The 26,729-nt window shown below is 50.9% G+C and overlaps 1 protein-coding gene across 1 annotated transcript; it reads right to left on the bottom strand.

Moving 5' to 3' along the window:
- Positions 1–12,142: 12,142 nt before the first annotated feature.
- On the bottom strand, positions 12,143–24,037 carry ASB1 (ankyrin repeat and SOCS box containing 1). Its single transcript, XM_036387176.2, has 5 exons — positions 23,999–24,037; positions 23,767–23,913; positions 21,503–21,805; positions 16,521–16,906; positions 12,143–15,157 (listed from the first exon to the last, which is right to left on the bottom strand). The coding sequence occupies exons 1-5, from the start codon at positions 24,031–24,033 to the stop codon at positions 15,024–15,026; spliced, it is 1,005 nt and encodes a 334-aa protein (XP_036243069.1). The 5' UTR covers positions 24,034–24,037; the 3' UTR covers positions 12,143–15,023.
- Positions 24,038–26,729: the final 2,692 nt, after the last annotated feature.

Here is a 26,729-nt window from a genome sequence, read left to right as displayed (position 1 = left end):
TTGGGAATGCTGAGTGTTTGGAAGAAAGATTCACACTCAGGTGCCTTTGAAAGCTCCAGGCAGTAATTCCAGGGTGGGACAGAGATCAGGCTCAGGAAAGAAGAGGGAGATCAGACTCGGGAAAGAACAAATGTGGGGTGAAGCAGAGCAACAGAGGCTGCTCAGGTGAAGATCAAAGGAGAAGGGCAGGTTCAGAGAGCCGTCTCTGGAGCCAGGGATGTCTCTGGTTGTCCTGGCCTTCCCTGCACAGGTGTCCCTCTGTTTGGACAGCTGTCCCTGCCCTGAGGGGTCAGTGCTGGTGGCTGGGAAGCTCCTGGGGCTCTCCAGGGCAGCCTGGAGCCTGTGTGTGGTCAGGGCTCCTTCCTTCCCTCCCAGAGCCAGGGACTGAACAGAGCACAGCTGAGGAACTCAAAATGCTCCAGAAGGAAGAGAAATGGGAGCTGGGAATTCGGCACTGCGGCTGCCTGGGGCACCAGCATCAATCAATAGGGTTTATTTTGATTTTTTAAAGCAAAAATTAGGGATGTAGCTGCACTTAAAGCCTGTCCCAAAAGTCTTCATCCTTTCTGAAGCTGAAAAGGCAACCAGAGCCCCCCAGATGCCCCCAGCTCACTCCAGGGCAGCAAAAGCAGGAGAGAAGAGCCATCATTCCACAGGAGTGGAGGGTTTGTGCCCCCATCTGTCACCTCTGGCAGGCAGGGCTGGGGCTGCCATCTCAGGACAAACAGCTCACACTGGCTGCTCTCCCTCCTGAAGGCCAGAGTCACCTTCTGATCCTCCTGAGCCCAGAGAGCAGCTCAGCTGGTGAGGCCACAGTGTCACTGTCTGAGACTCCTCTCACCCTTTTAATTTCCCTCAGCACTTTGCCCTGCCCTCAAATCTTTACTTCACTTGTTGGGTTTGGCACCTCTTTTGTACTATTTTTGGAGGAGTTCAGAACACGTTTCTGACTTTGGCCATCTTCTTCCTATAATTATTAATAATATTTTTCCTTCCAGACATTGGCCTCGTTCCCAAGTTGGCTGCAAGGCTTCAATCGCTGTTTAATTCAGCCTTCCTCTCATTCCAGGAGCACCTTCTCACAGCACTGCTAATGAGGTAAACCCATGGAAAATAAAAACTTGGGTACCCAGGGGTTGGGAAAGCACCTTGAAGTATGTCCCTGGATATGTTTTGTTCTATAAATGCATCCTCTCCCTCTTCCATGTGCCTGGAGATCCCTAACACCTCAGAAGGGTTAAAATGCAATCTTCCTCCCTCAAAATCTGGGATCTGGCAGCCTCCTGCAGTGGGGTATTCATGTTTGAACATGAGGGATCTCTTGGCTGGATTGCATTTGGGATCAGCCAAGGGTTCACCTTTGGAGCCCCAGGAGCCAAGAGAGGTTCCAAGGAAACAAGAGGAGACCTCATACAACACAGGGAGATCCCCAGCATCTCAGGAGGGTTAAAATACAATTTTTACTCCCTGAAAAGCTGGGATCTGGCAGCCTCTAGAGTGGGACGTCCATGTTAGAGCAAAAAGGATCTCCTGAACAAGCCTCCCTTATTTGGGACCAGCCAAGGGTTCCCTTTTGGAGTCCCAGGAACCAAGGGAAGACCTGAGGTCCCAGCAAGGCAAAAAAAAAAAAAGGAAGGGACAAGGGAAATAAACAGGAAAAAGAGTCTGTAAAAAGCAATAGGTATTCTTGAGCCTGACAAATATGACAAATATTCCTTCTCCTCTGTGGTACTGGCAGTCTGTCTCCTCTCCTTCAGCCCTGGGACTGCAACATCCCAACCCACATCCTTCCCTCAGTTCCCCAGAACTCCCCACCTTCCTTCCTCCCAAACCTCCACCTTTTCTCCTGCCTCTCTGTGTGTGTGTGTGTGTGTGTGTGTGTCCTTACACACAAAATTAGCAAGCAGCATCTTGGGGAAAAATCCTAAAACCATTTTAAAGGGATTGATGGGAAAATAAGGTCCTTGCCAAAGGAGCACGAGCCAAGTGATGTTATTCCCAACAGGCTTCCCAGAGGCAGGGAAGTGCTTTCAGCAATGAAATAACACAGCCTGTGTTGGGACCCCCTCCCACCTTCCCTGGATCAAGCAGCACAATGAGATCTTAAGGCACCACTGGGTTTTCCAATAATGAAATGAGGAAAACCTTCATTTTGGGCACCTGGGGGCTGACACAAGGCAGGCTCCTGCCTCCACAGAAAGGCAGCACAGTGCAACTGGGTGAAAATTCCTTTATTTGTTTGAGTTTGATATTCCTGCCTGCTCTGCCAGAAGCTTTCCTTGCCCTCCACAGACTTGCACTGCACAGCAAGTGCTGTTACACAGGACATCAATTAAACAATCCAAGGGGATTTATCCCCCTGAGTGAAAACAAGATGAAATTCTGGTTCTTTCCCATCAAAATAAAGCAAATTTTGCCTTCTCTTTGGGGTGAAACTGAAGCACAAAGAAAAACCTGGGGGGCAAGGAAAAGGAAACCAGGTAAGCAGGGTGGCTTTTCTCCTGAACTCACGTCACCCCAAACCACATAAACCAAACGCTGAACTCAGAGCTGAGCTTCAACATGGCTCCAACCACATGCAATTAGCCCAATTAAAGGAATTTTTTTAAGGCCCTGTTAGGTCCTGCCAGCATTTTAAGTGGGAGCAAACTTGCTTTGCCAGCAGATGTTGCCACTTTTGCAGCAGGGCTGGAGTTTGGGGCCGTGTTCTCGGAAAAGTTGCGTGCTGAGGCCGTGAGGAAAGGCAGGGAAAAGGTTCCCTGTCAAGATGAAATACATTAAAAAAAGCTCACATGCTCCCTGATCGTGCTGTGCCAGGCATCAGGGAATGTGACCAGCTGAAATTGCCTCCCAAAAAATAAAAGCAAGGGGGTGGTGGGACTGCTGGAACCCAAGATTATTGAAAAAGAAAACAAAACCTGGAAACGTTCGCCGAACGAAACCAGATTTTGGTGATTATTTTGTAATTATTCATGGTTGGAGGGAAGGGAAAAAAATCCAGGATTTAAATGGGCTTATTTGTTTGTTTGTTTGAGTCCAAATGCTAATGGTGATGGTTAATGGGAATAAAGAAAAAAAAAAGGAAAGAGATGTGTATAATTGGCATGCAGTGCATTAGTTCCCAAGTCAACCAGCAAAACCCGTCTTATCACTGTGGGCCCTGTGTGGATTTTATTCCTGAATCTGTCTTTCAAATCCTGGGTGCTGTCCAGGAATTACTCTAATAAAAAAAAAATTTTAAAGATATCCTGGAGGTTTAGGAAATACATTTCCCTGTACACCATACTCCATCAATGATGCTGGCATGGAAAACAAGAGAAAAAAGCCCATTTCTTTCTCATTTTTTGTAAGTAAATCAATTTGAGAATGATCTTGGGCTGCTCTGAAATGGCTCTGTGCCCCTTGGAAGTTCTGCCTTCAATCTGAAAGGGATCTCAGGAGTCCAGGAGTGCTGGTGAGCAACAGAACTGGTGGCTTTACAAGTCCAAGGCAGGATGTGAGGACTCAAGGTTCCCCTCATGCTCCCTGGCATCCTTGTCTGATGTCTTTGAACATCCAAGGAAAATTATTCTGCAGACTCCCCAGCTGGGCAAAGATGCTGCTGCCCTTCAGAACAAACCAGCAGGACTGCACACACCAAACACAGAATCCCAGAGTGGTTTGGGATGGAAGGGACCTTAAAGCTCACCCCATTCCACTCCTGCCATGAGCAGGGACACCTTCCACTGGACCAGGCTGCTCCCAGCCTCAGTGTCCAACCTGGCTTTGGACACTTCCAGGGATCCAGGGGCAGCCACAGCTGTTCTGGGCCTCCCAGGGAACAATTCCTTCCCAATATCCCACTTATCCCTGCCCTCTGGCAGGGGGAAGCCATTCCCTGTGTTCTGACTGTTGTCCAATGCCCCCCCCTCCATGGTCAATAACAAAACCATCAGCTCAGACAATTGTCCTGATGGCTTGGGAGGTGACAGGTCTTCCCAATGTCCATCAGTGATTTAGGAACACACATTCCCCTGACACCTCAGACATTTAAGGACCTCTGAAAGTGCCCAAGAAGGAATGGAAAAGCCCCAACTCTCTCTGCTCCTCGGAGCGTGGCCTTGCACTGACTCAGACCGAGACCTCACAAGGTCCCAGATGTGATGTCCCAGACATCCCAAATGGCGGCACAGCCATTCCTGCCCTCTCTTGGCTCCTGGAACAGCAGCCATTGCCTGAGGCTGTTCCTGTTTCCTGTTGGAAGCAGCCCTAGCCATGAACAAACACCAGGGGTGGGCACTGAAGCATCCAAGCTGACACTTTCTGGGTTCCTTCCTGAAGATGGGAGCGCCGTGCACGGAGCTGCCCGGGGTTACTCCAGACAGATGTGCCAGAGGTCCTGGATCCTTCTGGAGCAGCGCTGGGAGACTTGGCAGCCCAGCTCAGCAGCCCTAAAGTGGTGACATCTTTGAGCAATTCACTCCAGTCTGGGATGTCTGGAGCATTTTTTCCATCCTGAGGGCTCGTCCCGGCCCCTGTGGATTTAACTCGGAGAGGGCAGCGTCCTGCTCCAGCAGCGTGGCCTGAGGGAGAGCTGGGAGTGCAGCCACAGCCAGAGAGAAGGGACAATTCCCTGTGAGCAAGGACAAACAGGTACAGGGATTCATCTTCTGGAGACATGGCCAAGAAATCCTCTTTCCTGAGGAAGGACTCCAGGAAGGAAGGACTCCAGGAAGGAAGGAAGGAAGGGAGGAAGGAAGGAAGGACTCCAGGAAGGAAGGAAGGACTCCAGGAAGGAAGGAAGGAAGGACTCCAGGAAGGACTCCAGGAAGGACTCCAGGAAGGAAGGAAGGAAGGAAGGAAGGGGACAGTTTTGGGGGAAAGGCTGCAGGAGCCTCCTGGGGTGGCAGGTGCTGACCACAGAAGCAGCAGCCTCCTCTCTCCTCTTTTGTCCCTGCCCAGGGGACATTGCCTGCTGCACCAAGGATGCTCCGTGCTTCCAAAGGGATCCAGACCCACCTGGTGGTCCTGGCTGGTGGGAAAGATCCCCTTCAGGCCCATTTTGATGGGGGCAGTTTAACAAACCTTGCAGCTGCCAGCAGGCACTGGCATTAGCTGGATTTATAGCCAAGCTTTATCTGTTGCCTGCAATTCTAATTTGTGGCTCATAGGCCATAAAATTCCAAGTTTTCCAGGCAGGGAGAGAAAAAAAAAAGTGACGATTGACTGTTACTGCTGCCTCTTTTTTTTCTTTTTTTTTTTTTTCCACTGGAGCTGTTCCTTATGCAGTTGTAACCAAATGGTAACCAAATAGACTCTCTAATGGCCAGCACTGTTTATTCCAAAACAGTATGGATTTTCCATTTGTGATTCAAAAACCATAGGGTGTCACTTTCCCTGCTTGGCATGAAGCAAGGTCAAGCTTTGGGGATGCAGAGAGGATCCTGAGGAAAACTGTCCCTGCCTGAGGGAGAATCCCTGAGAATTAAACTGCCTTTCACTGTGAGTGAATGATGGATTTTTTAAAAGCATCCCCAGCCTAAGCTGCAAACCAGCCATTGGTTTCCCAAAGTGAGTATTTATTAGACCCTGCACAGCTCAATGCTTTTTATTCCCACATAAAAATCTATTTTTCTTGGTCAAGCTTCCATTTACACTGGAAATGGGATTTTGAAATGAACTTCCATCAATAGCACCCAGCCCACCACACGCCAGGGATGCTTCCTCTGTCATTCCCACATGAAATGACAGAGCCCTGCTGAGCTCCACCTGCTTCCACCCTGCAATCTGGGGGCTATGGAGCAAAGTTCCTCTCCCTCCTGATCCAGGAGAAAATTTGGCAGCATTTTAGAACTCCAAAAACAGTTGCAAAGCTGCAGGAACCCAAAGGAAGGTGGGTGGGGGGAAACACAGCAGCTCAGAAAGATGGGATTTGTCAGGTGTGGGATTCTCCACATTCCCATGAATTCTGAAAGCCTGGAAAACACTGGCATGTTTACCTTGCAGAGGGGGGTACAGCATCCAGGCTCTGGTGCATTATTCAGTGCATGTAGATCAGGGATTTGGGCTTGGATTTCCAGGAAGGAGTGGAGCAATGCAATGAAGGCTCAGGAGGGAAGAGCCAGGTGGGATCATGGGATCAGATCCTACCCCAGCAACACGGGAAAGACCCCACAGAAAGGGCACCCTCAGCAGGAGCAAGGGAGACTTGGGGAAGCTTTTTTGTGAGCAGCACCAAGAATGGGAATAAAATGCACGAGAAGAGGGTGGGGCTCCTGGGAAGGAGGCTCAGAGCACATCCCTGGGAATAGGTTAGACCAGGAACAGGACGAGCACGCGGGAGAGCGCTGGGCTGGGCTGGGCAGAAGAACAGAGTCCAGCCCAGGCACAGCTCAAGGGACCACAAAGCATTTTGGCAAGCAGAGCCTCCCCAGGAGCCAAAGGGCAGAGCAGGGAAGCTTCCTTGCAGGCCAATTACTTCGGCAGGAATCTAAAAGATATTCCCATTGCCTGCGAAGCCGCACGCCAAGTCTGGTGTTTGTTTGTGTCTGTGTTTATTTCTCAGAGCGTTTCTTTCCCTGCACCCCAGGGAACTGGCTGGATCCAAGCTCTGGCCTTCTCATGGAATAAGAATTAACTCCTGGATCTTGGCAGCACCGGCAAGAGACTGGCTCCTGCTGAATTGCAGCCTGACGCAAGTCCCATGAGCCACAACATACCCAAAAATCAAGTTCTGCCTGTCCCTCATCTGCCTGGAGACCCAAAAAGCCCAGGGCCCCTCCATGCCCTGGTTCTGTGCTGCAGCATGGGGCTCTCAGTGCTGCTTGGGCACCTGCTGTGCCCAGGCCACTCAGAACTTGAAGTGCCCACAATCCACGGCTCCTTGTCAACTTTGCAGGTGAACAGAGGGGCATAAATCAAGAGTGAAAGGTGCAGCAATAAAGTTTGCCCAGGTCCAGTTTCTCACTGGGCTTTGGAAGTCCTGAACCCACTAAAACCTTCTGGTATAAACTGGTTTTACTTCTCCAGCGGGCGACGTCACCTTGCACAAAGGGAGACTCTGACCCATCCTTTGAGCAGCTACTTCTGCTGCTAGGAGAGGGTGAGTAAGAGCTGAAACACGTGGGGACTTCAGCATTCGGGGCCATTTGGTGAAAAATCCTCTCTCCCTGTCCCCAGTGGGGCTAAACCAACGTCAGTGCTCGGCAGCTGCAGGGAAATGAATCGCTGGGTTGGGCTTCCCGCACGCCGGGGTGAATCACAGCCACCAGACGTGGCACTCATCCACAGCAACCAGCCTGGACTCGGGGAGTCTGGGCACAGAGATGTGATGGAAAAACCCTGAGTTCAAGGAGAAAATGGGCCTGGCTGTGCCCAGGCTTGGATGTTCCCATGGGATCCAAGCCACGTCAAACCGGAGAGGTCATGGCTCCATTCCCCGTGTGGGATGCAGAGGAGGCCAAGAGCTAGCTGCGGACACTGGGAAGGCAAAATGATGATGAACTGATGGAGTCACCTGCACAGGGACATGGGGAATCCCATCAGGAGGAGGGAGCTGTGGGCCTGACCCCTGAGCAGTACTCTGGGGTGTGGAACCAGCTCCATCTGGGAGGAATGGTGGTCTCAGGAAGCACACGAGATCCATCTGATCTGTAATCTAATCCTCGGGTGACATTCATGGCATGGGAACTGTTTTCCATGGAAACCTATCTGCAGGAGGACATCCATGCCAGATGCCTTGCTTTAATCAGCCCATGCAATATCCTCAGCTACGTTCCAACATCTGACCCCTGCTAACCAGATCGAGCACTTCAAAGCCAGGAGAGCATTTTTAGTGCCCGGGAAAAGAACCATGGAATCTCCAGAGCTGGAAGGGACCCACAAGGATCACGGAGTCCAACCCCTGGCCCTGCACAGACAGCCCAACAATCCCATCCTGTGCATCCCTGAGAGCAGTGTCCAAACGCTCCTGGAGCTCTGGCAGCCTCAGGGTTGTGACCATTCCCTGGGGAGCCTGGGCAGTGCCCAGCAGCCTCTGGAGGAAGAGCTTTTCCTTTAGCTGGATGGACACCAGTTGGGAACCAAAGTGAAAGTCCAGCCAAGGCTTCCCAGTGAATTCTGTGCTGGTTCAGAGTGCACATGATGCATTTTCACCATGACTGTGTGGCATTTTGAATGCTCTCTTGTGGGAAGCAAGCACAAACCTGCAGCTGTTCACAGCAGCACAAAGCTCAAAGTTCCAGAAGTCTGAATGTACAAATAATCTCTAATTCTCCCTTTTTTTTTTTTTGTCTTTGGATAGCACAGAAATATGGGATTTATGTTTACCTGCACCTTTTGGCCTCTCTTGATGCACAGACACATCCACAGAGGGAAGAGGAAGAAGGTTCCCAGCAATGGGAACAGTAAAACTTCCTGGCCTTGTTTGCGTTGGCACAATGGCTTCTGCTGACATCCCCGCATCCTTCACGGTCCACCGTGCATGAAATATCCCGGGTTATCACTGAGCTGAAAGTTGATGGATCCAGCCCAAAATTTCCTGAACACCCAGCAAGAACAACTCCTGGCAAGAGGGACCAGACAGTGTCTCGGGCTGCTGGGTCAAAAATAGCTCTCAATTGTCAGATCTCACAGCTGGCCCATGGAAAGGGGTGGGGTGAGATGGGCTCCAAGGTCCCTTCCAGCCCATCAAATCCCTCTGGGATTCCAGAATGCTTCAGCTTGGAGAAAGTTTGCACTAATGGAGATTGATAATTAAAGGACATGATACTAAATGGAACTTAGGACAGCTGGGAATTCCTGCTTGCCTAATGATATTTATAGGATTTATGGGTTGCTTGGATGAAGGTAAAGCCTTGAACACCTTCAGACAACAGTATTACAATCTATTTATTACAAAGCCAAATTCCTTTCCAGCTCAGTAAGATGGACCTGGAGGTGAATGCCCAGGAGCCACAGGCACCTTGCACTATCCCAGGGTGCTCCAAGCCCCATCCAGCCTGCCCTTGGACACTTCCAGGGATCCAGGGGCAGCCACAGCTGCTCTGGACACCCTGTGCCAGGGCTCCCCCCAGCCTCACAGCAAAGAATTCCTTCCCAATATCCCATCTATCCCTGCCCTCTGGCAGTGGGAAGCCATTCCCCCCTGTCCTGGCACTCCAGGTCCCTGTAAACACTCCTTGTGTAAAGATAAGATCAAAAGGATAAAAATTCCAGAAGCTGTTCCCACACTGATATAAAATGCCCAATAGCTAAAATTATCCCCCAAAAAAGAAATTTTTGGTAAAAACTGCATCTTGTGGGAAGTGAAACAAGGGGTGAACCCATGAATACATTCCAACTGCAAACAAAAGCAGGCTCAGAAACACTCACCAAACAATCCAGCCCACTCCATGTGCCTCCTAAATCTCCTGTGCCTCCAACGGGTGCCACAGGCTCTCAATGCCGTGAGTGACACGACGTGGGGCTAACAGCACTCAGTGCTCTAAAAGCTGTTCCTTAATTTAACTTCCAATTTATGGAGGCATTTTACCATCCTTCAACTCTCATTTTCTCTGAGGAAACGCAGGCCCCGCTTTGTGAAACGTTAAAATAAATGGATGTCGCCAAATTATTAAAATGAAAGGCAAGTGCAGGGTTGGCCAAGCAGATCATGGCTGGAGCCCAGCTTCCCAAATTCCCCAAGCAGCTTTCAGCTGATGGTGGAAAGGCGCCATCAGCGGGAATGCCGTGTCTGCAAGCATCACCTCACCCTGGTATGTTTGGAAAGCTCATGGACAGCCTGTGCCACGGGGAGGGGAGCGTGCACGGCTCGTCCATCATCCTTGATGCCTTGGGGGTGGGATGGCTGGAGCCATAAATCAACCGAGCTCTGCTGCTCCATCCTACCCATCCTGCCTTCATTTATCTCTCTGTGCTGGATCGTGGAATCACAGAGCACTGTGGGATGGAAAAGCTCTAAAGACCCGTCCTGTTCCACACCCTGCCATGAGCAGGGACACCTTCCACGAGGCTGCTCCAAGCCTGGCTTGTCTCATTTTGGAGTTTTTAGACCCTTTTTAGGAGCAAGGCCGTGGTGGCACACGTGGACTCCTGGCCAGGCAGGCTGGGGCTGGCTGAGTTTCTGTTGGAAAGCTGCGCCGTGCCTCTCACAAACACCAGATGCTGCAGGCTGGGGAAACAAAGAGCACTTTCCTGTAAACAACAGCACGCTGCAGCCCTCTGCCAGGCACCAACAAGGGGAACAGCAAAACACGTGAAAAGAGGTGGAAGACAGAGCAGGGCATGTGGGCTGGGGCAGGGAGAAGTGCAGGATGCAGAAGGAAATATAAGAAAGGTGCTGCATGCAAAGGGAAAAATAGGAAAGGTGCTGGATGCAGGTGGGGGAATGGGAAAGGTGCTGAATGCAGGTGGGAGAATGGGAAAGGTGCTGGATGAGCTCTGTGGGGGCTGCAGCCTCCTGTCACTGTGCAGGGCTGGGGAGGGCTTGGGCAGCCCATGCCCTCTCCATGAAATCCCAGAAAGTTTGGGTGGGAAGGGACCTTAAAGCCCATCCCATCCCATTCCATCCCCCTGCCATGGGCAGGGACAACTTCCACTACCCCAGGCTGCTCCAAGCCCTGTCCAACCTGGCCTCAGGCACTTCCAGGGATCCAGGGGCAACAAGAACCTTCTCCTTCTTTTCCTTTCACAACGCTTTTCTTTCTTTTTCTTCATGGTTGCAAGTTGCAGGGGTCACAAAGAGCTCTTCTGGGAAGGAAGACAAGGCTGGAGGAGCTGATGGAGAACAACAATAAAAAGTTAAATAACTTGGGGCTTCCCCAGCAGCGCCTGGGGAGTGGGAACAACAGATCCTAGAGGAAATGCTTTGAGACTGCCAGAGATTTGGTCAGCTCTCATAGCCCAGAGTGAATATTTGGGCATCACACAGTGCAAGAAGAAATATTTTCCTCGCTGCTGCAGATCTCAGAATGAGATTAACGAGGGTGAGTAATAAGGAACATGTTGCAATGCTGTTATAAAAGCAAGGACAGGCTCTCAGGTGAGTCTGTCACACAGGAAATTCAGTGAGAGGGGACTAGAAATCACAGCTTGTCTGTCCTGAAGGGCACAAGTAAATAACATTCAATTCCTTTAAACAATTCCACATTTATTGTCCCCAAACTGGCAGCTCAGACACACAGATCTCTCCTGTTTGAGGATAAATCCCCAGTTCCAAGCTGCAGCACAGAAATGATGTCACTGAATTGTGGGTACCAATTTGGGATGGCCTGGGGGGAGATGCATGAAGAGGCAGGAGGGAGACACTCCAAATTAGAATAATATCGAGGCTGGAAGTGCTAAAATTTAAGATTAAGGCTTGTTTGGCTTTGTTTTTCATCTCCATAATTCCAGACCATTTGATCCTTTTCTTCCAATTCAGGAAAAACTCTGGTTTTGCCTTCAGAGGAAACACTGGCAGCAGATCAGACAAACATCTCCTGAGTGAAAAAAGCAGGAATCCTAAAAAAGGGACTGTGCCCTTGCCTGGAGGCAGCTGCATGGACTAAATCCTCAGGTACACATGCTAATCCTCAGGAAAAACACAGCAACCAGCAGAAACTCATGCTGCTCAAGCTTGTAGGGAGTTTTCCAGTGAAAATGCCACAAAACAAAAAAATCTAAAAAATATTTTGAGGAATTACATCTACTTGCACGCCAAGACAAACTGAGGAGCTGCATTTCCAGAGCGACCAAGGGAGCAGGGGCAGGAATGAGAGGTTTAAAGAGCTCTCTTCAGCCCGGTGTGAAGGTGGAAAAAATTCAGGATGCCCTGAAGATCGCCCAGGAGGGGCAAGGCAGGAGGTGGCAGCGGCGCTGTCCCTGTAACCCCCAGGCAGGGACCGCGGTTCTCCGGCCCCCTCCAGTGGCTACAGCACAGGGAGAGGCCGGCAGGATCCAGCCTTTCCCAAATCCAGAGCCATCCTGCTCCTTTTGTGGGCTGCAGGTGGATCCACCTGCCCTCAGGTCTGCTCCTGCTGCTGTCCCAAACCATTCTGACCCTGGGAAAAGCCAACAGGCACTGCTGGGCACTTCTGGAAGTGGCATTTTGTCCCCTCTGTGGTGTCGTGCCACAGTTTTCTTCACTGGAAGAGGAAGGGCTAAAAAGGTACTGTAACTCAAGTTGGGGTAAAAAGGGCTTTACTTGACTCCAGAGATTGAAAAACAAGAAGCAAACAAACAAACAAAGCTCCAAAACCAACCAAAAAACCACTTCAACCCAACAGATGCCTTTCCCCCACCCTTTGCAAAATGAGCAGGAAATTCAATTTGCATCCCAGCTACCAGCATCCTGTGCCTTGGAAATTCTCCCCTAGCAACAAAAGCAAGAAAACCAATGTGAAAGGACAGCTTTGGAGCAGCTTGGCTGATTCCAGACCTGGTTTGATTCTTCAAGCATTTGCCAAATCTTCTTATCCTGGCTCATTCAAGCTTCCAGCAAGGCCAGGCCATACAGACTTTATATATACTGCACAAATATAATGGGCATTTTACAATGGATGGGATTTACACTGCAGGAATGTTTAATTTCCACCCACAGCTTCACAAAGCTCAATTTTTATTCACACTATCTGAGCATGTCCCATGGACAACATGGGAAAAATACCTGTACAAAATGGATTGCTTTGTTGCATAGGAGGGAATGGTGAAGTCTAAGTTGAGGCAAAAAGAAATGCTGTTTATATAGTGTGAAAGGACAGAAAGGCATCAATTATTGAGATTTCATACTGGAAGACTATTGTTTCCTGGGTTTAAAAGGACAGGGTAAGGCACAGGATGCAGGGTTTTGCCCTATAGGACAGGACAATGAAGTCTATGAATATCCTGAATCTATTTCAAGATTATTATCTCTCTACAGTGAAAATTCCAAATTCTCTGTGTATTAAACCAGCTCAGCAAAGCTGGGTTTAAGTAGCCACAGCAACCAATCTCCACAGGGACTTCATTCCAACAGAATCCTGGGCACTTACAGCTTAATTTCATGTGAGTTGTGCCCAGGTTGGACTCATTCCAGGCCCTCAAGCCAAAGGTTTGGCCATTTCCAGAGGCAAAGTCCCTCAGTGAAGATGGAAGTTGGATGGATGATCCAGGCACTCCAAAGCCGTGATTCCGCATCTCCAAGTCACTGATGAACCTCAGGCTGGTTTGCTGCTGGGCTGGGAGAACCATCCTTAGATCTGGAGAGATCCATGCTCAAGGGAATCTAATTAACATTGTAACAGGCTCAGCTTTAATTACAGACCAGACTTACATCAAGCACGGAGTTGAGTCCATCCTCTCAATTTCTTTGGGCCACCCTCTGACATTCCCACTGAGGAATATCAGCTCACTCACAGCAGCTCATTCCAGGTGGAACCACCACCCAGAGGGGGGCTGAGCACAGGAACAGGCAATGCTCCCACCCCAAGGCTGCCAGAACTCCAGGAGCATTTGGACAATGCCCTCAGGGGTGCACAGGGTGGGATTGCTGGGCTGTCTGTCCAGAGCTGGACTGGGTGATCCTTGAGGGTCCTTCCAGCTCTCCCCACAACCATCCTACCACCTTCACCCCAACTGGGGGTCCCCTTTACAAACCAACTAAAAATCCTCAGGGAAAAACCAACCCCAAAAGCTGTTCCCGTGGCACTTTCTCAAGCCAGCCCTTCTCATTTTCTGCCTCCCCATACTGGAGCTTGGGAGCACAGTGAGCTCCTGCAAACCATTATGGATCCCCCAGCCAGGTGCCAAGAGGCTTTACAACCTGTTTGCATCTCCCAGGCATGTTCACACCTCTATAAAGCCAGTGCACAACTCGCTGCCAGCGCCGGGAAAACCAAAACCAGCTGCAGGCCTGGGAAGGGAACAGTGCAGAACTGCCCCTCCTCACCTGCCCACAGCTCCACTCCACTGCGCCTCACCTGGAGAAGGTCTGGAAATATCCTCTGCTTTGGTTGGCTTTTGCATTTATTTATGCCTCTGGGAAAAGAACATTTTGGAACCAACGTTGAGGCCTACAGGGTGAGCTCAGAGGGTCCAGGGACAGGGCTTGGAGCAACCCAGGATAGTGGAAGGTGTCCCTGCCCATGACCTAGGTGAGCTTTAAGGTTCCTTCCAACTCAAGCCAAGCTGGGATTCTCTGATCTTTAAGGTCACATGTGGAAAATTACCTTTGCCAGCTGGATGAGCATGGGAAGAAGAGCTAGCAAAGAAAAAATCATCCAAAAAAAAATTAACTTATAACACAGTGATTTTACTTGAATCAGAAAAGTTAAAGCACGTACCAATTATCACCTGAGATTTTTCCCAAGATCCTAAGGCATCACCATCTCTATCCTTCTAAAATTGCTGTTCTGACAAGGATTCCTCTGCACTGAGCACATCACTGGCTGACCCTGAGATTGCAACAAAAGGCTGCTGACTCCCTGCAGAATGACTCTTCTGGGAGTTTGTGGCATGAAGAGGCACTGGAAGTGAAAGGAGCCCAGGCTGCTGGATGCAACATTGTGATTAGAAGCACAAAATCTCCCAACTCCTCAAAATAAACCCCTTTTTTCTCCCTTTTCCTCAGTGCAAACAAAACAGACCTGTTATGTGGATCTGGGTGGGTTTTCTCTGGTCTTACCATGGGATATGGAGTAAAATGTAGGTAGGAACTTCTGGTTTTATGTGCTGTGATGGGAAAAATAGTAAAGTAGGGACACCTTCCCCACACAGAAATACCATGCCACAGAGACCCCCGGTGTGTGTGTGTGTGTGACACAGATCAGTAACAGAGGTTACACATTTGCCAACAGCTACAGGATATATTGTATTTGCTCCAGCAACACCCACACACTTTAGCAGCCTCTCCCCAAGGAGATAAGACACTGAATCACTGCACCCTAAATCTGGAGGAGAAAAAAAAATCCACAGGAGCAGGGAATTATGTGCACTCCATGAAGGAAAAAGAGGCAGGATTGGCACCTGGCTCTGTCAGGGCACTCATTTACCAAGTCAAACTGTCCCCAAAAGCAGCCAGCTGCCCTTTAACTGTTTTCATGGAGTAAAAATTGTTTAATGGGGTCTGGGATGGGAAGGCTGTGGATCAGATCCAGGCGGGATTTGCCAAGGATTCTCCGCACAGCTATGCGGCACAGAGACAAGAGGCTCCGGGCGCGGCCTGAAAGGAAAAACAGAGGGAGGCATTACTGGGGAAACAGAGAGGGAGACCAGCAACACCAAGGCAGGGAGGGAGAGCTGAGTGAGCACAAATCCTGCCTCGTGAGGAGGTCAAAGCTCCTGGGTTTGGAGCAGATTTCCAACTGCATGGGCAGGCTGGAAGGGCTGGAGACCATGGAGGCCATCGCTGCCAAGCCCACAGCAGGACCTGAGGGAGCAGCTGGAGCTGTGCCAGGGGGGTTTAGGCTGGATTTTAGGAAAAGGTTCTTCCCCCAGAGGGAGCTGGGCAATGACCAGGCTCCCCAGGGAATGGGCACAGCCTCAAGAGCTCCAGGAGTGTTTGGACAACGCTCTCAGGGTGGGATTGTTGGGGGGTCTGTGCAGGGCCAGGGGTTGGGCTGGATGATCCCTTCCAACTCCACCGTTCTATTTGGATCATTTTAAAATTATGTCAACAGCACTGGCTGCCAGCTCAGGCCTTATCCCAACTTTCTTTTGAGGGCTTCCTTAGAGTCCATGGAGAGCTCTTCCAGCACAGGGATAGTGGTGCCCATGCTGATTCAGGAACTGGACCTCCATGGCACCACTCTATTATCCCATATGCTCCACCTGAGGAGCCCCATTTGCCTACTAAACCCAGGACTAATGGAACTCCAGCTTATGTGAGCCTCCCTCCTCAGAATCCCAGGCAGGTTTGAAAACCAAGCCCATGGTTGGTTACAAAGCTGACTAATCTGGGGATGTAAATTGTATCCCAGAGCCTGAATCCCTTTGAAATTTCTCTGGAATTCAAGAGGGAAACTCCACTTGCACCCCTGGTGCCAAGCTGTGGCCTTCACCAGGTGGGTTTCCAAGGTGCTGCACTTCTCCCCACCTTTTTTCACCTCCATCTGAGCTTCCTCCTGCCCCTTTTTACCACTGTTTGTGGCTTTCCTTCCCAACCAGTCTGTCCAGATCAAACTCCCTCCTGGATCCAGAGCCCAGGGTCACACAGGAACAGCTGGGACACACCTGTGTGGCTCTGGAGAGCTGGTGATCCACAGCTCCAAAACCCAGCTCAGATAGGAACCCTATGCCTTGGAAAAGTCAATGGAAGAGAGCTGGGAGAGATAAAAAAGGCGGAGTAACAGAGGTTGGGCTGCTAAAGGACTCAAGAGGGGAAAACACCGTGTGAAGGTGCAGAATGCAACAGGGGAAAAGGAGGGAGAGGAAAAGTCATTAATGTTTTGTTTGCCAGCTTGTTAGACCCCACCATCTAATTGCTGAAGGCCCTTGAAGTGAGGACACCAACACAGCTCAAACAACCCCTCCAAAGCGCTCTCCCACACCAACAGCGCCGCTCCAGGGACCCCAACCCCACTCACCCCTGGCTTCTTTGAACACCTCCAGCGCCTCGGCGTTCACCTTGACCCTCCCCGTGGCCTCGAGCCCCAGGGCCTCCACCTTGACGAGGTTGAGATCCGCGCCGAAGTCGACGAGGAGGCGCACGAAGGCGGGCTCGCAGCCGTGCCGCAGCACGGCGTCCAGCACGCACACGGGCGAGCCCCGCGAGAAGCCCTGCACATTGATGGGCCCGCAGCAGTTGAAATCCGGGTCGGCTCCCGCCTGGAGCAGCAGGCGGAAGCAGGGCAGGTTGTGGTAGGCAGCGCTGATGTACAGGGGACACACCACCAGCGTGGTCAGCGGCCGCAGCGCCTGCCCCGGCCCGCGCGACGCCGGCTGGTGGTTCACGTCCACGTCCGCGCCGTACCTGCGCCAGGGAAAGGGAGGGAAGGTTGGGAATGGCAAGGGATGAGGCTGAGGGACATGGAGAGAGAACCTCTGGAACCTGCCCGTCCCTTTGGAAAAGGATCTGGGGGTGCTGGTTGACAGCTGGTGGAATATGAGCCAGCAATGTCCTGTGACAGTGCTCACAGGGGTCTTAGGATGAGGGAAGAGACGAGGATCTGACTCCATGTTACAGAAGGCTTGATTTATTATTTTATGATATATATTACATTAAAACTACACTAAAAGAATAAAAGAAAAGGTTCTCAGAAGGCTAGCTAAGCTAAGAATAGAAAAAAAAAGAATGATAACAAAAGGCAGCTGTCTCAGATGAGCTAATCAAAAATCTACCTGATGCATTGCACAGCAGCAGACAATCATTGTTTACTTTTTGTCCCTGAGGCCTCTCAGCTTCTCAGGAAGAAAATATCCTAAGGGAAGGATTTTACATGAAAAGATGTCTGCAACAATGTGCCTTGGTGACCAAGAAGGCCAATGGCTCCTGCCTGCACTGGCTTGCCCTCCTGGTGGATTGTTTGGGTTTGCATGGCCAGGTTTTGGTAGTGGGAGGGTACAGGGATGGTATTTTCAGAAGCTTCCTGTCGCAGACATATTTTATGAAAATCCTTTCCTTAGGATTTTTCCTCCTGAGAAGCTGAGAGGCCTCAGGAACAAAATGTAAACATTGATTATCTGCTGCTGTGGAATGCAACAGGTGCATCTGTGATTGGCCCATGTTAGATGTTTCTAATTAATGGCCAATCACAGTGAGCTGGCTCAGAGAGTTCGAGCAACAAGCCTTTGTTATCATTCTTTGCTATTCTATTCTCAGCCAGCCTTCTGAGGAAATCCTTTCTTCTACTCTTTTAGTATTGTTTTAATATAATATATATCATAAAATAAAAAATCAGCCTTCTGAAACATGGAGTCAGATCCTCATCTCTTCCTTCAACCTGAGACCCCTGTGAACACTGTCACAGCTTCCCCCTTGAGAAGGTGGTTTTGAAGACTGATTCCAGTTCTCATTACCCTGCTCTGATTTTGTGTGGCCAGCAGGAGTAGGGAGGTCATTCTCCCCTGTACTCAGCACTGGTGAGGGCACACCTCAAGTGCTGTGTCCAGTTCTGGCCCCTCAGTTTGAGAAGGATGCTTGAGATGCTTGAGCCATCCAGAGCAGGGCAACGAGGCTGGTGAGGGGCTGGGAACACAAACCCTGTGAGGAATGCTTGAAGGAGCTGGGGTTGTTTAGCCTGGAGAAGAGGAGGCTCAGAGGTGACCTTATTGCTCTCTACAACTCCCTGAAGGGAGGTTGCAGACAGGTGGGGTCGGTCTCTTCCACCAGGCAGCACTGACAGAACCAGAGGACACAGCCTCAAGCTACATCAGGGAAGGTACAGGTTGGATATTAGGAAAAAATTTTCCCCAAAAGAATAATAAAAAAGAGTAATAAAAATGCTCTTCCCAGGGAGGTGGTAGAATCACCATCTCTGGATGTGTTTAAAAAAAGACTGGACATGGCACTTGGTGCTATAGTCTGGTTGAGGTGTTAGGGCATAGGATGGACTCAATGATCTTAGAGGTCTCTTCCAAACTCATTATTCTGTGATTCTGTGGTCCCTACCCTCAGATGTTGGGCCTGGCAGCACTTCTGAGTGGGGACAACAGTGTGATATCCCAGAAGCAAAGATGTTGCCCTCCCCATAACAACCTGGGATTTGGAGAGAGGAGGAACAGCAACATCCTTGCCCTCCTGGTGGATTGGGTTTGCATGGCCTGGTTTTGGTGGTGGGAGGGTACAGGGGTGGTATTTTCAGAAGCTTCCCCCATGTTGCTTCCCCCTTGAGAAGGTGTTTTTTAAGATTGATTCCACTTCTCATTACCCTGCTCTGTTTTTATTAGGGATAAATTAAACTGATACCCCTGAGTTGAGTCTGTTTTGCCCGTGATGGTATTTAGTGAGTGATCGATCCCCTTCCTTATCTCCCCTACTTCTTATCTCTCCCATTCCTTATCTTGACCCAGGAACTTTTAGCTGTATTTTCTCTCCTCTCGTGCCTTGGCACCAGGGATGGCTCAGCCCTGAGCCAGCACCACAGTAATGCTGGATGCTAATGAGCTGCCTGGGGAGCAGGGATGTTTCCAGATGACTCCACTGAAGAGGGATGCTGAAATAACTTCCCTACCAGGACAAAACGGGCCAAAAAAGCAACACAGGCGCTCGATCCCAAACAGCAGGGAAATAGAAACAGGAATCTGCACTCCACAGCGAAACACCCATGACAAACCCCTGCTCCCAAAGGAGCTGGAGGGGCTGGAATCTACTGGGGATTCCCTCAGACAGTAATTCCATGTACCTCTCATGCAGCTTGGATGGAAAGAAGGAGGAAAACAGCACAATCCCTAAGGAGTAGCTGGTTTTAATCCAAAGCCCTGTCTGTTCTACCCACAGAGGGAGAAAAGGTTCCTTCACTCACCAGTTTGTCTCCCCAAATTACAAACTGAGCACTCAGAGAAACAGGATTTTCCTACACAGCATGATATTCCTTCAGGAGTTCATAAAACTAAGGAAAATACCTGGGGACAAATCCTACCTCAAAGCAGGCACGGTTCTCGCTGAAACCAGCGGGGACTGCTCCCCATCTGACAAATATTTACCCAAATCCTGCAGTTCTGAGCATGGCAAGAGTCTCATTCCAACTAAGCACACACAGAACAAGGGCTGAGAGACTCCTCTAAGAGCTGCAGATGGCATAAAGTGCATTTTTCCCCTTAAAATCAAATTACACAAGCATTTGGACAGTTATCTGTGCTGCTCTGGGACTTCCACAGGGCTGTTTAAAGGCCACTGCCTCCTGAGCAGGCAGCAGATCTCCCTCCATTTCAGTCCTTTCCTCCCCCATTACTACCATCAAAATTCTCAGTGGAAGCTCTCAATTCAAAGCAAACCCCCAAATTCTGCTTTTAGCAGGGTCAGGCATGCACCTGAGGGATGGGGGTGATTTGGCAGCTCTCTTTTTCCCAGTTTTAGCCTGGCAAAGGGATCCTCTCATCCTTGCTACCCTCTGTTCCACTGCAGGTAGCAGTGGTTCCCACCACAGCACGATCCCAAATTATCAGGAATGCCATTTATACCCTGGCATTAGAACCCTAAATATTTCCAGCAGCCTCCCAGTAAAATGGATCCCCACTCCATAGCCACATGTGGATTTACTGTTCATGGATGGGATTTCACCTCTTGCTTGGTTCAGCACTTATAGGAATGCTCAGGGATCCCAACAGGATTTTCAAACCAGGTGATGTTTACACACCTGCAGCACACCTGACTGGGCTCAGGTTCTCTCAAAATATTCCCTCCTATCTCAGGAAAAGTGTCTTCCTTGTTGCACTCTCCCTGCCAAATCCTGTAGATCTAACATTTTGAAAATCCCTGTAACATAAAGGCTGCATTTTTCACTAAGTAACTCTGTACAGATCTCTGAAACCCCTACTCTTGAGATATTTGAAATTTTGGGCAATCTGACAATTTAGTATTAGCTTAGCAGCCTTGGGAGAGACATTGCCTAATAAAAAGAGATTGGAAAAACTCCAGTTAATTTTTAATCCTGAAAGTTGTCCAAAATCTTGCTTTTAATATTGCTGGTGAGCTATCCCAAGGAGCAGACACATAAATCAAGGCATCAGCTCTCCCTGTGCTGCTGAAATACCATTTGCTACATTTCACCCTGCCTGGGTGGAGAGAGCAGGGGAGATTTTTGGGAATGCAGCGAGTTGAACCCTGTATCAACAAGCCCTTGCTGATGGGAACATCCTCCGCTCAGCCTGTTGGGAAAGGAGCAAGGAGGGGGGGATTATCTCCCCTTCTTCCTCCAAGCTGTACTTGTATGAAAATTCAAAAAGGGAAGAAAATCCCCAAGGATTTTGAATATTTTCCTATTCAAATCCTTTTGTTATTTTCTAGCATTTGAGGTCATCAAAGGGATTCCTTCAATTTTCTTCTCTTTCACTATTTCTCCCTACAACCTACATTTTTCCCATTATGATCCCTTATTATTTGGCATCTGTGGCCCACATAGTTGTCCAGAACAATCCCTTGGACAGAAATCTTCCCTTTTAAAAAGAAGGAATAACCAGGGCACGCCTGGTTATTCCTTCTTTTTAAATGGGAAGATTTAAAGGCAGAAGGAGCAATTCCAGTTCCCACAGCCTCCTGCTACAACTTGAGCCCTGCTGGTGCTGCCTGAGGGAAAACCCAGCACCCAGGGAAGTTTTTTGGGGGAATCCACCTCCCTTGTAACTCCAGTCAGGGGTGTGGTGGAAGTGGGGGGGGATTGCAAGGTTTGGATGTGAATGGATGGCAGGCTGAGAACTGGAGACTCCACTCTTGGGCTTGGATTGGAACGGGTGGGAACAGCCCCGTGATGGGAAATCCAAGAATGTCCCTTTGGGCACCTCTCCTCTCCAAGAGGCGTGGAGGCTGCAGAGATGGGAGCCCCCAAAAGGTGCAGGCTGTGGGAACAGGTGAGGAGGGAAGGCATCCCAAGGGAGCAGGGGGAAAGGGAGAGGCAGCCCCAGCTCTGACCTGATGAGCTCCCGCAGGATGTCGGCGCGCCCCACCCGCGCCGCGTGGTACACCGGGGTGCTGCGGTGGTGCCGGCTCCCGTTGGGGTCAGCGCCGGCCTTCAGCAGGATCTTGGCACACTCCAGGTGCCCATTGACTACGGCCACGTAGAGAGCTGTCTGCCCCTTGACGTCCACCAGGTCGATCTGGGCCCCCTTGCGCAGCAGGAAGTCGACGCAGGGCCCGTGGCCGGCGGTGGCGGCGATGCGCAGCGGCGTGCAGGGCAGCCAGCCGCAGCACCACACCGACTTCTCGTTGATCCGGCTGCCAGGGGGGATACAACACAGTCAGAGCAGCCCCATTCCTTCCAGGAGGGTGCCCTCTGGGAGCTTGGGCACTGCCCAGGCTCCCCAGGGAATGGGCAAAGCCCCACGGCTGCCAGAGGTCTGGAAGCACTTGAACAGCGCTCTCAGGAATGCTCAGGGTGGGATTGTTGGGGTGTCTGTGCAGCGACAGGGGTTGGGCTGGATGATCCTCTGGGTCCCTTCCACTCAGGATATGATTCTCTGATTTCTGGCACTTTTAGTAGCTCCTGTCAATCACCTGACAGAGGCTGCCTGGACAGGTGAAGCAGAGCAATGCTTGGATTGTGGGCTTTAGTTGTGCCAGGGGCTGCACACCTGCACAAACCCCGCCTCAAAAATCACCTATAAAAAAATCAAAACAGCCTCTCCCTTCTGTCCCTTTTTAAAGGGAGATGTCCCAAACTGGTAGCCCAGAGAAGCTGTGCCTGCCCCATTCCTGGAAGTGTCCAAGTCCAGGCTGGACAGGGCTTGGAGCTACCAGTGGAAGGTGTCCCTGCCCGTTTCAGGGTTAGCATTAGGATGAGCTTTCAGGTCCATATCTGCCTCCCAATTCAAAGACATCACTTCTCTGCTCACTCCATCACCTGTTGAATGGAGCTGTGGGCCCCACCCTCCTCTTCCTGTCAAACTCTGCTTTTTCCCCCAAAAAAACCCTCAGCCCAAGGGTCCCAAGAGCCCCAGCTGCCCAGGTAGCAGAGAGAAGGGCTGGCTCATTCTCATTTTTTTGCTGAAATAACACCTTTTTTTTTTTTTTTTTTTTTTGAGGCTGGGAGACATTTAGCACTCTAAGCAGATTTCCCCATGATGCAGGAAAATTAATTAACTATCCCCACAGTCACAGGGTTAGCACTGGGCAGATTTTGTAACATGGGGTGTTTCAGGTTTATAGTTGATTATAATCCCTTTTGTATGTTTTCCCCATTACCCGTAGGCTCCCGTTTTCCTGGTATCACATTCCTATCCTGATCTGCAAAGAGTTCATGCACAGCTGCCACAGCCTCATGAGTAGCTGTGAGATCTGCCTCCTGGCAAACAAGGGGAATGATCTGGGGGAAAAGGGAGCATCCTCCCACCCTGACACCGCTCCCATAAAAACCCCCATCTCTGGAATTGTCCAAGGCCAGGCTTGGAGCAACCTGGGATAGTGGATAGTGGAAGGTGTCCCTGCCTATGGCATGGCAGAGGGTGGGATAAGATGAGCTTGAAGGTCCCTTCCTACCCAAACCATGCTATGCAAAAAAAAAGGATGAGATGGGGCTCGCCAAAAGGAGCAGGCTGTGGGGACAGCGAGAGCATCCTAGGAAACACCTCTCCCCAAAACCAGTGGGTGGGATGGGAGCCCCCAAAAGGTGCAGCTGTGGGAACAGTGGGAAGAACACCCCGACACCTCTCCCAAGAAAAAGGGCTGAGATGGGAGCCCCCAAAAGGCGCAGGCTGTGGGAACAGTGGGAAGGACACCCTGACACCTCTCCCAAGAAAAAGGGCTGAGATGGGAGCCCCCAAAAGGCGCAGGCTGTGGGAACAGTGGGAAGAACACCCCGACACCTCTCCCAAGAAAAAGGGCTGAGATGGGAGCCCCCAAAAGGCGCAGGCTGTGGGAACAGTGGGAAGAACACCCTGACACCTCTCCCAAGAAAAAGGGCTGAGATGGGAGCCCCCAAAAGGCGCAGGCTGTGGGAACAGTGGGAAGAACACCCTGACACCTCTCCCAAGAAAAAGGGCTGAGATGGGAGCCCCCAAAAGGCGCAGCTGTGAGGACAGCGAGCACAGCGTCCTTCCTGACACCTCTCCCACAAAAATCCCCATCCCTGGAAGCGTCCCAGGCCAGGCTGGACGGGGCTTGGCGCACCCTGGGAGGGGGGCAGGTGTCCCAGGGTGGCACTGGATGCTCTTTAAGGTGTGTGTGGCAGGCATGCCCACCTCTGGAAGCTCTCGTCCTGCAGCAGGCTGCGCAGCGTGGGCAGGTCCCCCACGAAGGCCGCGTCGTGCAGCCGGGTGTCCTCGCAGTGCTCCAGCGGGTGGTCGCAGAACTGCTCCCGCAGCCACTCCTTCAGGTTGCGACCTGCGCTGGAGAGAGGCACACGGCGGGTCAGAAAGGGCTGGCAAAGCGCTGCGACCCCGCTGTCCCCCGGCACCCCCCTGCCCACGGTACCTGCCCGGGGCGGGCGCGTCCCCGCCCTCCGCCATCGCGCCCCGCCGGCCCCGCTCTCTCGCCCTGCCCCGGTCCCTCCCTCGGCTCCTCCTTCCCGGCCTCCCTGCCCGGCCTGATTGGCCCCGCTGCGCTTCCTGATCCCCTTAAGGTGGATCCTCCCGGCCGTGCTCCGCGGCCTCTCCTCCCTCAGCCGCCAGCCCGGCCTGGCCCGGCCGCTCGTTCCGCTCAGGGCGCTGTGGATCCCGCCGGGACAGCGGGGGTAGGGGCCGGACAGCGTCCCGCAGCTTCTGTGGGCTCCTGTTCTCCCTGTTTCTGGTCATTTCACCGATCTTATCTCGGTTTTCCCGCAGCGCAGCTTCCGGCATCTTCGCTTGGAAGGGATCCACAAGCATCCTGCAGTGCAGCCCTGCCCACGACAGCCCAACAATCCCACCCTTGGGACCACTGTTCAAGTGTTCCTTGGGCTCTGGCATCCTGGGGCTGTGCCCATTCCCTGGGGAGCCTGGGCAGTGCCCAGCACCCTCTGGGGGAAGAACCTTTCCCTGATCTCCCTCCTGCCCCTGCCCTGCCACAGCTCCAGCCATTCCCTCAGGTGCTGTCCCTGTCACAGAGAGCAGAGATTGGAGCTGTCCCTCAGGAGGAAGCTGCCAGCCATACTGAGACCTCCTCCCTCTCTCTCCTCCTCCTCCTCCTCCTCTCCAAGCTGAATAAGCCAAGTGCCCTCAGCTGTTCCTCATCCCTTCACCATCTTTGTGACATTTCTTTGAATACCCTCCAACAGCTTTATATCCTTATAATTGCTCTACAAGCGTTTAAAACACACCCTCAGCTTTTAAGCACACATTTTCTCGTCTCCAGTGGCAGCAGAGAATGGTGGCCATCCATCCATCCATCCATCCATCCATCCATCCATCCATCCATCCATCCATCCATCCATCCAGGCTCTGGCTGCAAACATGGATTCCTGTGCCTGTTGTACTTTGGGCTCGAGGAACACGCAGGAGACAGGCACAGTCTGCAAATCCAGCCCGTTCCCTTTGCCTGCTGGAAGATCAGGAGGGGATGGGATTGATGGGAATTTCAGATTCACTAGCACTGCCACCTTCCCCTGCCCGCAGCCCTTACACTACTGAGTGAGGCACACCCAGGCAATTCCTGCCTTGGTTTCTAACCCCAATTTACAGCTGCATCCAGAGGCTCTGTGTGCCCCACTCTGTGTCCACCCTGGGCAGGGAAGCAGCCCTACACATCCCATTCCCTGCTTCATCCCTTACCCATTTAATGGGAATGCATTTAATGAGCTCCCTCAGCTCCAGTGGAGTGATGGAGGCTCATCCAGAGGAAAAACCATGTTGGTCCATGAGCTTTTTTTTTTTTTTTTTAATTTGGAGCTGATTGTTCTCTTCTCCTGCAAGGAAAGTGTGGACAGGCGAGAAATGGGAGAAGAGGATGCAGCACTGTTTATTAGCAATATATCCATGTGGGAAAGCAAAGCTCTAGAGGCGAATAAAGGGATGGATAAACAGGACAGACAAAGCTGGAGTTGCTCATGGTTTGAGGTTGCTTCAGTTCTTGCTGCAATAAAGGCAGAAAGTTCTTAGAGACCATATCCCAGGATATTTTCCAGCAGTTTGTCTCCTGAACTAGGCTTTGATTATCTCCTTTCTTTTTTCTTTTTTTTTTTTAACTTTTCCTTAAATGCACGTGAAGAGCAGCCCATCCCAAGTTGTCCTGACGAGTTCTTCTACAGTGGTGGTGAGAGGGAGTGACTGTGCAGCCTCAGCCTCCAGCTCTGGGAATCCATCGGTGTTTAAGAGAAATCCCACGGGGAAAAGCACTAAACTCTGCCAATTTATATCACTCCAAGTGCTGCAGTGGGGAAGTGGAAATTTGCACACCGTTCACCATTTGGTGAAGACCTGGAAAACGCTTTTTCCATGTCTGGAGAAATCCTTTTGTCCAGCATATCCTGACAGCTCCTACCAGCTGTGCCAAGCTGAGGGCACAGGCTGTTGGCAATCGACACTGAAACTGGAGCCTCCAGGAGGAGACTTCCAGGGTCTAAAAATAGTCAATTATCCAACACAGCAACACATGCTGGCTCACCCGTTAGGCAAGATCTGTTCTCCAGCTCCTAAACATGAAGTAATGTAAAAAAAAAACCCCTTCAAATTCAATAAATAAATACATAAATAAATCCTGCTGCTCCAGAGGATCCCTCAACCACCCCCTCCACATTCACTAAGATTTCCCACTGCCCCTCCTGAGCGGACACATCCTCCAACTCCCCATGCTCTCCCAACTGTGCTCCTCATCCTCCAAATAAAACAAGTTCAGCCATCCTGCTCCTGGAAATGGGATCACTAGAAATGACCAGAAAGGAACCAGCCCATCCACTGGGCTCCCACCAGGACCCTACTTCCTTTCCCCTTTCCTTTCCCCTTCCCTTTCCTTTCCTTTTTCCTTTCCTTTCCTTCTCCTCCCCTGATCACAGGGGTGAACTCCTGTTAACCCACTGCTTTTACTCCCTGGAATGAAGCCAGTGGTTGCATTTAGTGCCAGACTGAGAAGAAAATGCACCTCCCTCTCATTCCTGGATAAACATGGACATCTTAGGAGCCTTGCCTGAAAAAGAGAATAATTTACACCTGGTGCTAAAACCAGTGGTTAGTCTCACCACCACCACCACCTCCAACGCCCTTTTCCAGGGGCACCACACCTTTTAAATCCA

This window comes from Molothrus ater, chromosome 7, assembly GCF_012460135.2.
Source record: "Molothrus ater isolate BHLD 08-10-18 breed brown headed cowbird chromosome 7, BPBGC_Mater_1.1, whole genome shotgun sequence".
NCBI lineage: Eukaryota > Metazoa > Chordata > Aves > Passeriformes > Icteridae > Molothrus > Molothrus ater.
This window is presented reverse-complemented; position numbering and strand designations above follow the sequence as displayed.